Source organism: Schistocerca cancellata, chromosome 2, assembly GCF_023864275.1.
Source record: "Schistocerca cancellata isolate TAMUIC-IGC-003103 chromosome 2, iqSchCanc2.1, whole genome shotgun sequence".
Lineage (NCBI taxonomy): Eukaryota > Metazoa > Arthropoda > Insecta > Orthoptera > Acrididae > Schistocerca > Schistocerca cancellata.
The window spans coordinates 617,998,949-618,018,467 of NC_064627.1; the positions used below are offsets into that span (position 1 = coordinate 617,998,949).

Here is a 19,519-nt window from a genome sequence, read left to right on the forward strand (position 1 = left end):
ATTTCACACACATTTGAACATTTGAAGAAGTTGAGAAGTCGTAATATGCTGCCCAAAGCTCGGGCAGGTACACAGGTGGCGAATCTACCCTGGGTAAGGAAAACACTGGGCGGGGAGGGGGGGGGGACTTAAAATTGTTTCGGTGTGTGCTATTACTTGGGGTCGACGCATTCAAGCTCGCCGCTAGGATAAAAATGACAGTTTAGGAGAAGGTCACGGGATACGGAAGTCAGGGTACTTCGACAGAATCGTACCATCACGAAATGACGCGCAGGAACTTACTTTTATGGTTTAGTTCTGTACAGTCAATGTTTCGTTGTTGCTTGGACGGTCGACCACCAACTACTCTCCCTCTCTCTCTTCTTTGGGAAAATTGTTCGCTCCCAACATGTTTTGGACTGAAAATGTCAGGAACCATACTTATTGATGAATATCTTAAAATAGAAGGTAAATGGAATAAATTCTCAGTAACATATTCATTAAATTAGTGCAAGTTTCGGTTTCTCTTTGTAACAACTACAGTGATTTAGTGTATATGGTTTCTTACGCATACGTTTTTTGGGATTCCATTATGAAGCATTTCAGGTGGAACGTACTCCTTTGTATTGGCTGTTGTTACAGAACACAACAAATTGTTGCAGAAAGTTAAGTTTCTTAAAGGATAAATTTCCACGAGCTGTTGAAAAAGTTCCTGCCGTATGATCAACTACATTCACTGAATTCATAAAATGTTCTTGAGTTTCCGGGCAGGCCAAGTAGTTAAATATCCATGAGCTTCCGGACAAGTGCTCCTCGGCCACCGTCACTGGAGTTTATCTCGCCGTGAGATCACGCATTTGTGCAGAAGTCTATTCAACATAATTCAGAATCAATAAATATTTAGTTGCGACTTACATCGGAATACTAATTTTTATCAGCCTCATTGTTGTAGAAATTAGGGAATGCAATCACTTGTCCAAAACGTTCACGGATTCTGTTTTTGTTACAGGCAGTGACTTGTCTGTACATAACAGCTAGTATGGGGACCAGTTTTAAAAGACCCATGCAGAGGTCCTGACTTTTAACTCTACGGTTATTATCACGTGTGGGGGGAACCTACCCTGAGAGGGCAGTGTCGCAACGGTGAAAATGCGGCAGACCAGTGAATTGGAGACCAGTGGCGGAAGCGGACGCCTTGCGTGGGTTGCGGCCGCAACTGAAACGCCATATGGAGTGCCGTGCCGTACTGTCGGTCCGCCCGCTGCTATCTTGATGACCGGCAAAGGAAGTGCGCGACAGGTGAAATACCGGCCAAGTAACAGGTAGCGCCGACGCCATTCCCACGATCCGCCGCAACGTACCTCACTGCCCGCCGCGCCGTATCTGCTACACGGACGCCGAGCGTGCAGCGAACCAAGGCGGCGTGCGTTCACCCGCTCCGCCTCCGTTTCTCCCGTATGAATTACGCCGACTGTAGTGGCGCAACAGATGGCCCTAACTGCATTTTACTTTCGGCCTCTTATATGACGATAATCAGATTTGTCAATGGATCGAAGGTACCTCACTGACGCTATTTGTTCGATCGGAGCATTCAACATGTTCTTTTTTTCACTTTTTTTGCTATTTCGTCCCACCCAAGTGGAGAATCGTCTGCCAGTGGTTACTGCCAGAGATATTAAAAACTTTAAATCAGTTTTTAAACACGGCAAGGAAGTGAAATACACTGACGGAAAAAATTGGAACACCACGCAGGAGTTTTTCGACATAAACGAAAGTTGGTAGGCATGTTTCTACATCTTGTAATGGTTCTTTATTTACGTGACCATTACGGCACTCCAACCCCAGTTCTCGATACCAGTAATATCGTACTACTTTTCTGCGAAGTAACAGACATATTTTTGTGACAATATTCACATTTGGTTTTTTTAATGTATAGGTACTCCGATGTATCGATATATTACAGTGATATGGTTCTTGTGTGTATTCATTTCTGTGAGACTGTTCAAATGGCTCTGAGCACCATGGGACTCAACTGCTGAGGTCATTAGTCCCCTAGAACTTAGAACTAGTTAAACCTAACTAACCTAAGGACATCACAAACATCCATGCCCGAGGCAGGATTCGAACCTGCGACCGTAGCGGTCTTGCGGTTCCAGACTGCAGCGCCTTTAACCGCACGGCCACTTCGGCCGGCTGTGAGACTGTCATAATCTTTGACTTACTTGTAACCGTTTTGGCGCGAATGCGCACAGCGCAGTCTTTGTTTCACTTTGCAGAAGTTAAGTTGTTATTTCGCTTTGTAAGAGAACAGCCAAGTCTTGTGTTTGGTTAAAGTGGAAATTAAATATATGAAGATTGGTACAAAACTGTTTTTTGATGATGTGACAATTAAGAAGAAGTATATGTGAATTTACAAAAAGTTTAATAAAAATGTGGATCGTGAACGCCAAGTCAAAAATTATTTCTGCCCTACCACTGTTCTGATCTGGTATTGTTTGATCATTAAGAATTTCCTGGAAACGCATTTGTTGGGTCTTCAAATATTGCTAAAATACAGATCTGGACCTTCTAGCAGTCAAAGTGGAATCACCCTAGAATCAACAAGATGAGCCATAAAAACTTCGACAAAATTTACGTGGCAATCCATTCGAGATAAGTGCCAAAATTAATGACTTTTTTACAGTGACTTCATTATTTTCATTCTGACGATACCATCCACAGTCAATAACTTTGTTGTTGCCCGATAAAACGAACATATGCAGCGAGAGAAACATTATTGATCTGATTTCTAACCTACTTTGCAAGTGGTGGTATTGTTAGAACCTGAAAGATGACGTCTATTCAGAGTTCGCGCCAGTCGCATAAGAGTGGCGCTAGTAGCGCCACTATGAGGATGCAAATCAGGGTTGCTTTAAATACAAGCTGTGACGATCGTGAGCGTTAGTTATCTTTGAGATTCAACGTGCTAAGTTGATGTTAGTGAAGAATGCCTTTAAGGCGACGTAGACGCCATTATCGGTACCTCACTGAATTTGAAGGAGGCCGTGTAAAAGGGGTGCGAGAAGATGGCTGTTCCTTCTGCGATTATGGAGAAAGATATGACAGGAATGTAGCCACTGTACACGACTGCTGGCAGCTGTGATCACGAGAAAGTACGGTCTGGAAAGGACCATGCTCCTGAAGGCCTCTTGGCACTACCGAGAGGGAAGACCATCGTAGCCGGCCGGTGTGGCCGAGCGGTTCTAGGCGCTTCAGTCTGGAGGCGCGCGACCGCTACGGTCGCAGGTTCGAATCCTGCCTCGGGCTGGGATGTGTGTGATGTCCTTAGGTTAGTTAGATTTAAGTACTTCTTAAGTTCTAGGGGACTGGGGATCTCAAATGTTAAGTCCCATAGTGCTCAGAGCCATTTGAAGACCATCGTATGGCTCTGGATCATCGTACTGAATCTGCAGCAGCAATTTGAGCAGCGGCTGGCATCACAGTGACACAAAGAACTGTTACAAATTGCTTAATTCAAGGGTAGCTCCGAGCCAGACGCCCTGTAGCGTGCGTTCCACCGACCCCAAACAGCCGCCATTTGCGATATGAATGGTGTCAAGAGAGAGTTTATTGGAAGGCAGGGTGGAGAGGTCTGTTGTGTTTTCAGATGAAAGCTGGTTCTGCCTCGGTGCCAGTGATGCCCTTGTGTTGGTCAGAAAGAGGGCAGTTGAGGGCCTGCAACCAAACTGTCTGCGTCCTAGACTCACCGGACCACCTGGGGTGATGGTCTGTGGTGCGATTTCGCATGACAGTGGAATGACTCTCGTGGTTATTCCTCCCACACTGACTGTAAATTTGTACATCAGGTTGGGGACTCGACCTGTTGTCGTGCTGCATTCGTGATAGCATTGCATGGCGTGTTTTCCAGCAGGATAACGCTCCCAGCATACCGCTGTTGTAATCCAACATGCTCTACGAAATGTTGCCTTGGCCTGATCGATCACCAGACCTGTCTCCAATCCAGCACGTTTGGGACATCAGCGGACGACAACTCCAGCGGCTTCCATAGATACCATTAACCGTCCCTGTTTTGACCGACCAAATACAACAGTCATGGAACTCAATCTTACAAACTGACATCCGGTACCTGTGTCGTAAAGTGCATTCACATTAGCATGCCTGCGTTCAATATTTTGGCGGTTACACTGGTTGTTAACATATCAGTATGTCGCATTTGCAATGGCTTATCTCGCGCTTGGTTTAACCTGTGATTCTGCAATGTTTTTCACTTAAATATGTTACTCAGACAAATGTATTCCAGATATTTCATTACTCTCCATTCAGTATTTTTGGTCTTTTTAGAACTTAGAAGACGAACTGATTACCATGTTTCTAAGATGTTGTAAATAAAAATAATTGTTGATTTAAAACGTTGTTGCCACTGCGGTATTAATGCCTTACAATGCGGACACCTTTTGCAACCTCTTTTCACTTTTTTCTGAGAGCCACAAAAACATCAAAGTTGTTATGTGGGGAGGGGGAGTGAAAAGAATTTGGAGAAAATAGAAAATTGCGAAATGATAATATCTGGGTGTAAATGTAGGTTCAGCGTACGGGAGAAAGGGATGGCAGAAAGTATTTACTCAAATGTTATGGACAAAAATTTGGTATTGGCTGATCGAATACACTTTATCTGTAGAATAGTCATTGGTAATGGATGAAATGGTGATCAACATCTAGACTTTAATGAGGATTTTGAGATAATTTTTCGTAATGTTGACTCAAAGAGGTACCATTGCCTCAAGAAATTTCTCGCTCGTAGGTGCGTCCCACCCCACATTGTGTACTGAATGAGAGGACTGACCACATACATGGTACTGACTTGGTTGGTTGGTTGGTTGTTTGGGGAAGGAGACCAGACAGCGTGGTCATCGGTCTCATCGAATTAGGGAAGGATGGGGAAGGATGTCGGCCGTGCCCTTTCAGAGGAACCATCCCAGCATTTGCCTGGATTGATTTAGCGAAATCACGGAAAACCTAAATCAGGATGGCCGGACGCGGGATTGAACCGTCGTCCTCCCGAATGCGAGTCCAGTGTCTAACCCTGCGCCACCTCGCTCGGTGGGTACTGACTTGTGAGGTTAATTACGCTCTATTGAAACTTCTGAAAACTGTGACGATCGAAAACGATTTACTATGAAAATAGTGCCAGCGGGAAGTGCATAATTATCTGCCCCTACCCCCGTCAATAAGTAGATCGTACTATCCGTTAAATTTAAGGCAGATAGCAAATACAGCTAAGCGAGTGATTACAAAGGTACCTAGCCTTCTCTAGGGAAGTCTGATGAAGATTGTAGATGTCTTTGAGTAATGACGAGATCAACTCACAATTATTTTTTAAGAACACAGTTACTGTACGGTAATCAAACTAGACTATATTGTTACTTTAACTAAATACTTCTTCAGCCATTTATTGGCTATAAACCTAGTATCGGAGTATTAAAAATCTTCAGTCCTGATTTCTCTTGTTCCCAGCAGCTCTTAAAACGAATCCAAGATATAGCTTTTCAGTCAGTCAGAATGGCATTTACATACTGATTTGCTCGCGCGTATTGATGCTAACCCTTACAGTAATTCATCTTCCATAGGTGCAACTTCATGCCAGCAGGATCTGTCGCTATCGTTACTTGCATGATATTCTAGTGAGAAATTTTCGCTGTCTTTGAAAATGCGTTGGCGTTAATGTTAATGCAAAACCGTTGGGAAATGCATTCAACATTTTCTGTTTGTCGACTAAGGAACTATTCGTGCTATGAGGGACGCATCTTGTGCTGGGAGGACGACGAACGCCAGTCATAGTGTTAATGCCAAGAAATTAAGTTCTCGCAGCACGAGGCTCAAGCGCTACATCTAGCACGTACAATGTGTCCTGGAAGTTCCCAAATCCTCACGTAAAAACAGTATGAGCACCATTGTGCATTACACAGACATCTGTCTATATGTCTCAATTTCCTCCTTGACATCTCGCGAAATATCTCAGGATTTATGTTTCGGAAGGCTTTCTCAACCACGTCCAGTCCAGCGAGCACGAAACTGTTCACTGGGGAACACAGATACCTGAGAAGCAAAGTGAACTGGACCCCTGTCCTGCTGCTACTACACATTATGTTTTCGAGGTAAGGTATTTGCCGCGTTTGTAAAATGGCCAAATAAAAACTTATCTCTATTCACTTACCCTTTAAAAAGTACTGATCCGAATACGTATAGTGATAACAAAATGGCTCTGATCTCTATGGGACTTAACATCTGAGATCATCAGTCCCCTAGAACTTAGAACTACTTAAACCTACATCACACACATTCATGCCCGAGGCAGGATGCGAACCTGCGACCGTAGCAGTCGCGCGGTTCCGGACTGAAGCGCCTAGAACCGCTCGGCCACCGTGGCAGGCTATAGTGATAACATCCTGGCCCATCTCATAATATGAAGTACGTTCCTTTTCAACTGTTGCGCACAATGCGAATACACCACTGGCCATTAAAATTCCTACACCACGAAGATGACGTGCTACAGACGCGAAATTTAACCGACAGGAAGAAGATGCTGTGATATGCAAATGATTAGCTTTTCAGAGCAAGGATGGCGCCGGTGGCGACACCTACAACGTGCTCACATGCGGAAAGTTTCCAAACGATTTCTCATACACAAACAGCAGTTGACCGGCGTTGCTTGGTGAAACGTTGTTGTGATGCCTCGTGTAAGGAGGAGAAATGCGTACCATCACGTTTCCGACTTTGATAAAGGTCGGATTGTAGCCTACAGCGATTCTGGTTTATCGTATCGCGACATTGCTGCACGCGTTGGTCGAGATCCAATGACTGTTAGCAAAATATGGAATCGGTGGGTTCAGGAGGGTAATACGGAACGCCGTGCTGGATCCCAACGGCCTCATATCACTAGCAGTCGAAATGACAGACATTTTATCCGTATGGCTGTAACGGATCGTGCAGCCACGTCTCGATCTCTGAGTCAACAGATAAGGACGTTTGCAGGACAACAACCATCTGCACGAACAGTTCGACGATGTTTACAGCAGCATGAACTATCAGCGCGATCAGCTCGGAGACCATGGCTGTGGTTACCCTTGACGCTCCATCACAGACAGGAGCGCCTGCGATGGTGTACTCAACGACGAACCGTGGTGCACGAATGGCAATACGTAATTTTTTTGGATGAATGCAGGTTCTGTTTACAGCATCATGATGGTCGCATCCGTGTTTGGCGACATCGCGGTGAACGCACATTGGAAGCATGTATTCGTCATCGCCATACTGGCGTATCACCCGGCGTGATGGTATGAGGTGCCATTGGTTACTCGTCTCGGTCACCTCTTGTTCGCATTGACGGCACTTTGAACAGTGGACGTTACATTTCCGATGTGTTACGACCCGTGTCTCTACCCTTCATTCGATCCCTACGGAACACTACATTTCAGCAGGATAATGCACGACCGCATGTTGCAGGTTCTGTACGGGCCTTTCTGCATAAAAAAATGTTCGACTGCTGCCCTGGCCAGCACAATCTCCAAATTTCTCACCAATTGAAAACGTATGGTCAATGGTGGCCGAGCAACTGGCTCGTCACAATACGCCACAGTCACTATTCTTGATGAAGTGTGTTATCGTGTTGAAGCTGCATGGGCAGCTGTACCTGTACACGCTATTCAAGCTCTGTTTGACTTAATGCCCAGGCGTATCAAGGCCGTTATTACGGTCAGAGGCGGTTGTTCTGGGTACTGATTTCCCCAAACTGCGGGGAAATACGTCACAATCTGTATGATCTGATGCTTTCTACACAGCTGTAAGTGCCAGTGGGTGTAGAATAACTGTTTTTTGTCCTTGCATCCATAGTTTTAACACCGGATCTGCTGCCCAGTGGAAAACAAAGATTAATGGCTTGCGCTTGCCACATGTACTTTGAGGTAACATCCACCCTTAAAAAATGTAACTTGTGATAGCTATAATTATTAGTCTGCAAAACACGTAAATACTGATGTAATGTTATTCAGTACACTGTCGTCTGTCACCAGTAGAAATATCTGCATTTGTATCCATTACACCCTGTAAATACGTCCACTAATTTAAATGCGGATACATTACTGCAAAAGCTCGTTCGCGGAAGTATAGGAAAGGTGAGTTGCAAGTTATCTGGGTTCTCTGTGAAGAAAAGCAGCAGTAATTATCTGATTGACTGGAGGCTGTCTCGATCGTGAAACTACGGCTGAGGGTGTGAGATCGTCGCCCTGTAACCCGGCAGGCGAGCTGCTCGGCGCCTCGTCCCCGCCTCCACCCCCGCTCACTTGCCGGCAGCGGGCGTGCCGTGACGTCAGCAGTGAGCGCGCTGCTTCCTTCCTGAGCGGAAGCACGTCGCGCTCGCCTCCCCCCCCTCCCTGCCCCCTCCCTGGCTACCTGCGTGCCCCGCCCCCGCTCCCGGGGCGCTGATTGCCGCGCGAGTGTCCACACGGCACTCAGACAGGCGACGCCGCCGCGCGCCGCCGCACCGCCACACACGCCCGCCGACCACCTGCTGACGCCGTCTTGCTCCAGTACAGTGTACATTGCATTGCCTTCATCTGTTGGCTAGTCTGAATTTCACCTGTTGCACCACTAGTGATAGAAGCATCAACGATTCAAACCCATTTCACGAGCACTTAGTTGTTGGGTATTCGTATTTGCACTGACATGAGTATTAGTAGTAGCACCTACTACCGTATCATATAATCGGGTGTACGTCAACGCTATGGAGCATAATTATTTTGTTGTGCATGTGTTTGCTGTGGTCCTCTTATGTATTTAGGTGTGCGTCGATAGTGCAGAAGTGTTACTGAAGTTATATGGTAGCCAAGTCTAGAGCACTTGATTTTTACTGACTACCCTGTCTGTTCACCATAATAAGCGGACCTCTCTCTGTGTAGCAATGTAGATACGCGCGAGTGGTTGTATGTTTGTGTGTGTGTGTGTGTGTGTGTGTGTGTGTGTGTGAGGGGAGAGAGGCAGTAGGTCTTATGTTTGTGTATGTATGTGATTTTGTCCGTTCTATCTTTCAGAACTGAGTGATATGCGACGTTGCTCTATAGATCTATTTGAAGTAATTGGCATCGCACAGCGAGCGGGTTTGGGCTACTCCCGCTACTAACAAACTCATGGGACACTGCCTTTGTCGGCTATCACTCAGTTGCCATTGTCGTTGGGAAAAGCATTGTGCCCGTCACTTGTCAAATACAAAACTTTTCTGAGCGCAAAAATATCGCCTATTTCGACAGCAAAACGTAGCTTCAACCCTATTCAAAATTAAGAAAAAGTTTTGGACGCTCATCTATACTGTACGTGAATTTCAGAATTTCACCTGAGTGTTGTAGGATATAGAGACTTAAAATTTTATTGAGCGTTTCCAATTAAATACTGACAAATTTGTAAAACAAACGCTGTTTTCCGTAGTTTAGGCGGTAAGTAATTCTCTAAAGATCCGATTACGAGCGAGGTTTTTGGTAAAAAGAAGTATATCGTTGTTTCAATATTTTTCGATGTGCGCGTGATAAAACTGAATCTGTTTTCCGGGCGATAATTCTTTTTTTGTCTTAAAAAATGAATGTAAGTGTGGCCCAAATGTATTCCTGTTCACAAACCAAGTTTTCCCCAAAACGCCTTGACGATTTTTCCATGACTTTACATTGTAGTAACAAAATCCTCGTAACGACATGAACATTCTCTCATTGCATCTGCAGCACTCCGCTCCTACGCCTTCAACGTTGCATTACACGTAATATGTTCCGATTATAAATGAAATTTTAACTTTTCTCGTATCACGTAAGCACTTTGCAAATCTTACTTCAAATTTCATGAAACATATGACATCCTCGTAAAGAATCTAGACTTATCAAGACAGGAAATTAATTGGGTGGAGGGAAATCTGCGTTTTGAGAAACAAAATGTGCTGCATATATTCTTTTGAACAACGATGATAACATAATTTGTTTATAGTTCCATTTTCGTGATGAGCAGAAGCATGTAGTATACAGTGAGGACCATCAAGGTCAGCATTCAGTTCTCTGTTTGGTGACGTCATCGCAATAGTTGGATGTTGGTCCATTTCAAAACTTTGTCCAATTTCTTTTTCAGTGAAAGACAACTTGGTAATTTGTAAATTGTTCATTGTCTTTAAAACTGGAAGAAGTGGACATCAGATGCATGCCATGCTTATGACATATTCAACGAAGCATTCCTCACGAACTGAATAAAAAATGGTTGTAAGTTGTCGGTGTCAATCCGAAAACCTCCAATAGAAGGTTCAACAGTTGTATTGAAAAGGAATTTACAATTCATTTGTTTTGTGAAAAGCGGCAAGATGGTTTAAGGCTTCTCAGTATAGCTGCCACTCCATTGTATGGTGTATTATAAAGAAATTTTATACACGTTTCTCCGAACTCATTGTCTTTTGCTGTATCGATAGGACACTCCAGGGGCGAACCTGCTCGATTATTAAATGTCGCTCCAGAATTCCGCTCGTAGTATAATAGCCTCCTCAAGCACTTCCAGCATAATAAAAACTGTGCATCGGCTCGCTATTTTACTGAAATAAGTCAGATAGGGTGCAGGCAGAAACGAGGAAGAAGGAATTACGTCGTTGGGCGGCTCCGATTCGCCGCCGTCTCGAAAAAGTTGCGCACCGCGCTCTTCAATTAAAGGCTCGAATTTGTATAGGGAGCCGGTGGGCGAGCCACCCAGGCGTATCATTACGGCGGCCCGCGAACACAATGCGTGAAGAAATGTCGCCACTCCGGCAAGTTTGCAGCCTGTCATTACGCGGCTAATTTAACTTTAAGGCACAGCACTACAGTAACGATGCAGCAATAACGTTCCGGCCATCTGCTCGATCGACGCCATGGACTTCAGCTCCTGGCATTCTGTTTGCGGGATTTTTTTCCTCACACCATTTCGACGGAGATAATTGACACTCGTGTTTGTGACTAAAAAAAGGACAAATGATTGTTAGCTATACATGGAGTATCTGAAATACTGTCATGTTTTCGTTTACGTAACACAACTGGCGCATTAAGCTACTATCGTTAACCAGGATGATAGTCATAGAATCAGCTACATACCTGGTGTAATACGATTTTTTGTGTCAGTTGCTCTAAATTATTCGTTGATTTTCTGTGATCCGTCTTTGGCACGTACGCAAGGGAGTCTGCATTCAGAACCCATAAAGCTGGGCAGTAACACACTACTTACAACGATAAGATTCAATGGGTTACCAATTTGAACCGTGCAGGCCTAATCCTCCGTTTTTGTGTCCGTGGTATAGGATTCTTAGTAACGTCGACCAAACAAGCATGAGCTCACATCGTCATGTCGTACGAAACCCGTGCCTGTATTTGAACCAAAACAAATCAGAACAATTATGTACGGTATTCACACCATTTTAATAGCCTTCAGGACGCGGTTTTATGGTAAATCCAATTCTACATATCACCAGGCAGGCACAACAGTCTGAACACAGAGGTGTAACGCAGCGAAATGCCTTGAAGGCGCGAAGGAAGATTTAGCTGTCTTCTCGTCGTCGATGTGGTCATTGTAGACAGAGCATGAAATCTGGCAGATGAAAGGTGGGCTAGGAAATCACCCGTGCCCTTTCATAAACTATGCCGGCATTCGCCTTTGGCGATTCAAGGAAATCTCGGAATAGTCTGGATGGCCAGAAGGGAATTTTAATCATTAGCCTCCAGAAAACGAAACCAGACACCTTAAAACGTGTCGAGGATGGTATTAAAAGTTGTATGAATCATTAGACCAGGTTTTTTACGTCGATTTATGCAAACGCGAACTGCCTCCAACAACTGCGGAGAAATGTAACTAATGGTGACTGACGACGCACGAATAACTGAAACGATGTCATTTTAATGGCAATTAAACCAATCTACAGTTATTTTCTATTAACAAAATAACAGCGAATCCACTCTCAACCTAATGACAATGAAGATGAAGTCCATCCCTTTTGATTTTGCCGTACATTAGGAATATGCAATACTTTTGCCGGAACGGAAAGGGTGGTTAAGTCCAAGAAAGAAGTTGCCTTTTTCTAGACTTTTGTGCGCTATACTGAATAGTATAGAGGGGCTGATAGATGGTCGTGGACAAAACTTGGAGAATTGCACCTTCAATGTTATGAGAATTCTGTAATGAATTCTATTCAGGTTGTTCATAGTGGAAAATAAGTTTCACCCCTAAGGGAAGACCCAAAACACCGAAGATAATACGATTATTTGGGAAGAACTTTGCACGAGATTCCGTCCGTAAACTGAAAGATAATACGCTGTACTCTTCACTGTCAGACGGCAGACTGATGATTGTTCCACTTTCCTATGTCTTCCTTGTCACAGAGTAGTACTGCTGAGCATTTTTAATTGCATTCCTTGCACTTTTATTATTATTATTATTAGGAATTTAATTTAGTATTACCATTTATCAGGATACCCTGCACTGGATGCCAGTTGACTGAAAGGTCTCCAAGTACTTTACGTGTTATTTATTTCTGAAAGCTGCATTTGTAAATGAGTCCACCGAAATAAAGAAGGACCAGTCAAACAACGGTGTATTAATGTTTCCCGAAAGGTTTGCACTTTATCGTTTCTAACAACAATGACGAAGCAGCAGGTGAACAACAGTGAGAGTTATCCATCGGAAAGACCTATTATTGTGGTCGTCAGCCCGAAATTTGTTGGATACAGCTCTCTACGCTAGTTTATCCTGTGCAAGTCTGCTCATTCCTGCTTAGCTGGTGTCACCTACATACTTGTACGTCTGCACCTGCTTACTGTAGTCAAATCCTGACCTCCCCTACAACTTTTATTCCTCACGCTTTACTCCAATACGAAAGTTACGATTCCATCATATCTCAGGATGTGTGTGTTTTAACTGATGTGTTCGATTTGTCAAGTTATTCCGTAAATTTCTTATCTTTACATTCGATTTAGTAACCCTTTATTACTTTTTCGTACACGATCTACTGATCTGATATCGGGAGTTCTTCTGTAACACTACATTTCAAAAGCTTGTATTCTCTTCTTCCTTGAAATGTTTATTGCCCCCGATTCACTGCCGTACATGGCTACACTACAGGCAAATTCCTTCGAAAAAAACTTTCACATATTTACCTCAGATTCTATATTAACAAATTTGTCTTCTTCGGAATTGATTACTGTTGACAGCCCGCACTTCATAAATATTTTTATTATGTTTACAGTTGTGGGATCTTGCCCACTCGTCACTTATAGGGTGCCTAAAGGATGCTGCGTTCTCGGAATGCTATAAGACAATTCAAACAAATAACAATAGTAGTTTTATTTTTATAAGTAATTGACAATACTTAACTTTGGAGTTACATCATCGTCGCAAGTAATATGCAAACAGTAATAGTCTTTTGCTGTAGTCAAAGTCCAGACAAGTAACTGATAAGGGTCACAACTAATTCTTCTTGTAGCACGCTCCACAAATACGTTCCACTAATGTCAGTACTCTGAGGCGATCTGAGCGGCCGAGTCTAGCAGGAGCGGCGGCGCTTATATTCACTTCTTCCAGGTGTCGCTCTTGGCGCAGCGCGGTCCAGTTCCGCGCACCATTGGCAGACGTTTGCTCACCGCCTCTGGTCTTTCGTTCCGCATCTTTGTTCCGGCGCTTGTGATTACGCCAGAACAATAGGAGTGCACAATATGTAAACAAACATCACTTTAAACACAAAGTTACGTTGTTTTAGTGGCTCATGTACGTTTTTCCTACGGAAATGAAAAGTAGAGGTATAGTTAGTGACGACAGACTTGTCTGCAATCTCGTAAATCACATACCTTCGGAAATACGTAGAGCTGAAAGGATGTTACGGCGCCACAGTTTCTGGCGTAATGCGCTGAGCGAGGGTTGCCTACATCAGGCCTCAGGACTGTGCAGGCAACCCGCTTTACGGCACGGTAGCATTACGGCGGTAAGTGTGGCACCTTTTCCATTATTTGAAGTATTCCAGAACGCATAAGGTTTAGCGCAGTAAAACCAAGTGTGCTATCACTAATTGACCCTCCAGTTTTTCAATAGAAATAACGTGTATGTGCCCCTGACGTAAGTGCATCCCTGGCCAATTGCATTTTACAGATTTTGTTAAATTTCGGAAATACATGACGCGATAAAGTTATAGCCTTCCTACTTTGGTCATCAGCAGTTATTTTTCTACCCAACAGCAAATTCCATCTACAACTTTAGTGTCTCATTTGCTAAATCAATTCCCTCAGCATCAAAATGGTTCAAATGGCTCTGAGCACTATGGGACTTAACTGCTGAGATCATCAGTCCCCAAGAACTTAGAACTACTTAAACCTAAATAACTTAAGGCACATCACACACATCCATGTCCGAAGCAGGATTCGAACCTGCGACCGTAGCGATCGCGCGGTTCCAGGCTGTAGCGCCTAGAACCGCTCGGCCACTCCGGCCGGCCCCCAGCATCCCCTGATTTAATTTGATCATATAAAACCATGGCCACTAAAATATTACTACACATTTCCATTTGTTTCGATGTACTTATTCAACATTGAAAAACTAGTTTCCCCGCATCTTGTCGTTAATGACGAAATCATCTTTCAAATACAGCATTCCAGGAAAATCGTTTCTACCAATATAAAACATGTTCCTTCATGACGTGTATGAAATGGGTATGTTACTCATTCTTGTCGTTTTAAGTGGACGTCTTAAATTTTAAATATATCTATTGTATGATATTCTGCAGCTATAAATGGTATTAAATGAATTGTAGTGATTGACCATTTTAGTATAAAATAGCAACTTTGTCTATCATTACCAAGTGTTTTGTCTTATACAGGGTGCCTAGGACGAAAGTTTATGGTTTTGGGGGGTGAAAGTATTGGTGATTCTGAATAAATAACGTCAAAAGAACAAGTCTTGGTGATTCTGAATAAAAAAAGTTAAATGAACATATGCCCTTTTCCTGTAACGGTCTCATACTGCTGTGTGAAAGTCACAGGCGTCAGTCACATAACCTTCTTCACCAGCACCCAAATATGTATACAACCAAAGCGACAGTAGACTACATAGGCTTACGAGCGAAGTCAGCGAGCGCAGAGTGGGCTCAAAGGAGGAACTTTTCGCTAGTATTTTACCTACATGTTCTCAAGTAACAGACCGTAAAAATGAGCTCAGATCAGTAACAAAGTAGTTGTGTACAAGAGCTCCAAAATGTGTTGCAGCTGACGGTAGACTTTTTCAGCATCTTTTGTGAGGAAATGAACAGAATTAAACAAAACATTATCACGACGCTTCATTCATTATTACCTGCATTTGTCATGTTTCCTATTGTTTTCTTAGTTTCCTCAGAAACCGTCTATATGTTCTTATGACGTTTTTTGTTCAGAATCAGTAATACTGCCACCCTACAAGGCATGTGCTTTTCCTCCTGACCCACCCCTTATTTATCACATTAGAGGATTCTGTGGTGCAGTAACAAGATACACTTCATTTCGATAACTGTGTCTTAAGCGCTTGAGGATGAAGCCACAAAAGGTTTCAAAATCGATTGAAAATAAGGTAAAGAACAAACTCATCTATATGAGAAACTAGGATAAAAATAGCATGCGCGCTCAAAAGAAAATAATTTGCAACTGAACGTCCTATTACCCAGCGTCACGGATGTGATCAGACTGGACAATGCCCATTCATGCCTAACATTTGCGGTATTGGTGGATAGCCCCGGCGGTATCGGCTCGCCGTGGCGGTACCATCCCAGCCCTCAATGGAGGCGCCGTATCGACTCGGGCCTGGAGTGACAGGCAGCGGCAGCGAAAGCTATCGGCGACGCAAAGAAAGCGGCGGCGGCGGCGGTGTCACCGCGGCGCGCCTTCCGCCCCCGCCATTGTCCGCCGCCCCCGACCTCCAAGATGGATGGTGGCGGCCCGCGGCCCACATCCCATTGTGGCGCCCTCTTCTTCTCCGTCCTTGCGATCGAGGTTCGCTTCGGCCGACGTCCCCATACGCCGCTAATGGAATAATTGATGTGCTGCCTTCCTCGATCCGGCCCCGGAACTTTGCTTAACCACCTCCCTTCTGTAGTCACCGCTGCACTGTACGGAGTGACCTTTCATCGCATGGTCACCCACGTACAAACACTTGTTGCTGGACATGGTTTCTCAGAGAGGGAGCTTTTCGATCATATAATTGTACGGAATATGAAAAGAATACCAACAGTCATGCGTATTTCCTCAGTGACGTAAAGAACACTCCTTCTTAATAAAAAATGGCCTAAATATAAAATATTTGTATTTTTAGTCCCCATGTTGCTTGTGTACTCTCTTAAAAGACGACGTGAAACGACTAGAAGAAGTGCAAATGTTATTATGAAGGAGAACGACCGAAACCAACTGGATAGAAATGAAGACAAATGAAGCAGTAATCAATGGTGTAAATGCACAGACAAAACTCTTGAGAACAATCGGAAAAAATAAGATAATCACTCCTCAGGCCAAATGTAAGCAATATTAGCATCCTTAACAACAGTTTTGACCACAACGTTCGTTGGGAGTAAGGAAAAGGAAAACAAAGAGAGAGGGTCGTATAAGAACTAGTGCATAGCATGGATACTGAAATTATGAAGAAATGAAGAGATTCACAAACAAAAGAAATAATTGGTTGTAGCATCATATAAATTTACTCGTTACATTGAAGAGAACGTAAAATATACCGGTGGTTAGTGACAGAGAAAAAACAACGGGTTTCGAAGCGATCTCGGCAATCTTTGGATCAGTTAATAGGGAAATTACACTGGATATTCATACATGTAAACATAGCTTCTCGTGTAAATAAATATGCACCATTTAGAGCAGTTTCCTCGAATGATTGTGCTATGGAATGGGAAGATGTTTACTTTCATTGTCCAAACTATCTCTCAGTTTTCTACATCACAACCTATCTAGCAATGAAATTGCAATGAAAGCCAGACCTTTAGCTGCTTACAGGCGTTAAGAAATATCAACGGGGACAGTTGAAAATGTGTGCCCCGACCGGGACTCGACCCCGGCATCTGCTGCTTACATGGCAGACGCTCTATCTGACTGAGCCACCGAGAACACAGCGGATAGTGCGGCTGCAGGGACTTATCTCTGGCACGCTCCCCGTGAGACCCACACTTCCAACGTACTATCCACACACTACATTTGTAGTGCCCCTGCCCACTATACTGCCCCGGCAGTCAATCTACCGATTCTCGAAAGAGTTCGAGCAATGTGAGTGTATACGCACTGAAGAAGATCATTGGCCGGTAAGCCTTATCTATATGAAGATGGTATCTGTTCTTTCGGGCATGTCCGAAAGAACATATACCATCTTCATATACATAATTTCGCAATGAGTTGCGACACCGCAAAGATTCCGACTTTTCGGCACGGAACCATTAAGTAAAGACTGAAGATTTAATGATTACTTCTATGTCTTTCTAATATGAGTCTCTCTCTGAGGATAAATAAATTGACTCGAAAGTTCGAAAGTACGAATGGGACAGCAAATAAAACCTAACTGTATAAGTTCGGCGGCATAATTTTCCTTCATGATTTTCCTGGGACTTGTATTAAAGGAAATAACAAACCTAGGATACGTATTTATGTCATTTCTTATTTGTTTACAGGCTGATAAGTATACAAAATCGTTTGCCACACACTGATTAAAGATGCTTCGTGCAACTCGGATCTGAATTCGCTCAGTGTCTTCTGTCAGCAACAGTCGGCCGTTTTGTAGTACTGTAATGCTCGGTTCTGAGGTTCTGTTCATCTGTTTCATTCATAGGGTCTTCCTGTTGACCGGAGTACGGAAATAGCTTTTTGTCAACCGGTTGTAAGCTCTCCTTTCCATCTCCCCATGCGGTATGTTAATGGGTGGGCATTCAGTGGTAAAGGTGACCCATTTGGGACGTCATCAGAAGTTTCCCTCAATTCACTTAGTTAACCATATTGTAGAACGGGCAAAGCAATACTAGAAAGTCCTCCAGGTTATGACTGAGTACACCCAATAGAATGACTGCTGAAATAGTACATCGCCCAGTCTGTGCGTTCTTTTTAGATAATTTCCTACACACTGTTAGAGGTAATTCTAAAACTAGGGTAGCTACAGGTAAAATAATTATACACAATTGATTGACCATTCATACAGTAGAACACTGGTGTTTACACACAGGTGTTAAAACTATTAAAATATAAAACTGAAACAGAAGTCCGTTAGTCCGCAATAGCTGTGTTTATTGAAGTCGATTCGAGATTCACACAACATTTTCGCTACTTGCAAGTTGCATCTTCTGGTGTATATAATGCTATGCCATGTGGTATATGGAGGTATCACAGAATGCCGAAGAGTAACAGCTGGCGTGACTAGTAAAGTTCTCAGCTTTCTTCAGTTGGTAAAACCATTACCAATGATGAATGTCAGTCTATGTTAAAACAATGATGCACTGTAACCAGTAGACCGATTAAAGTATGTTCTTGGGGGTCTATGACAATCAATGGACGATGCACCTTGTAAACTTCATCCAGTTAGTTTTAACACGTGTATGTAAACACCTGTGTTGTACTGTATGAATGGCCAATCAGTTGTGTAAACAGGGTCAGTCGAATACTGGGCTGATTGCCGATCTTCGCCCGAAAACAGAAATGTAGCCAGACAGAAGAGAGCAGACATTATTAGAATGCGACTCAGGCTGTTGTATGTTTCGTTAATTTACAGATAAATCAGGACTGAGAAGATTTTACCTGTGATAATCATTTCTAACGGGCTCATTCGATACAGTGATCTCTTTTTTACTGCCTGAATGCTGTATATTGTTGAAAATTTTCTGAAATCTTTAAATTTGTAATTCAGTCTAGACGTCACAGTGTTAAAAGTGAATCGGATGTATTCGGTTGAGTACTGTGTTTTAGAAGTACAGTATTCAGTTCATATTGTGTTCTGGTGAAGTGTTCTACAAGACGCGGATGCTGCAAGGAGTGAACCACGAGACTGACACAGTACTTGTGGCCTGCTGTTACAGAGTCGCAGCACTCGGGGACCGTTGAAGAGGAGCGGGACGACGATGAGGAGGTAGACGCGCGCTGCGCCGTCTGCTCCAAGGAGTTCCCAGACGCCGAACAGTAAGTACCGGCTAACCTACGCATTCTGCATTGCTATCAAATGCGAGTTAGAAATTGCGTTGGACTTGGATCACATTGGTCAGTGGATGTTAGGATATGGGGCCTTGGCGTGGCTGAACGCAGTCGATTAAGCAACGCTCACAGACAATTTTCCCAGTCGTTACTTTTACAAACCCACTACAGCAGTGATTTGAAGAAGCGAAGCAAAATCAGGTCCGTGATCATATAGGCTTTCTTGGTTGTTAGTTGATAGGAACGCGACACGTTAATTGCAGCCTTGTGTGTTACACTGAATAATGAGTCCCGACGTTGTGTTGAAATTCCCTTCAACATGA

The 19,519-nt window shown here is 43.6% G+C and overlaps 1 protein-coding gene across 1 annotated transcript in view; it reads left to right on the forward strand.

Moving 5' to 3' along the window:
* The window catches only part of LOC126157128 (transcription factor hamlet-like), a 232,187-nt gene that overhangs the window by 184,016 nt on the left and 28,652 nt on the right, over positions 1-19,519 (forward strand). The window contains exon 8 of the mRNA XM_049916354.1: positions 19,085-19,184. Within this exon, the coding sequence (XP_049772311.1) occupies positions 19,085-19,184 (100 nt within the window). The remainder of the gene's footprint in view (positions 1-19,084; positions 19,185-19,519) is intronic.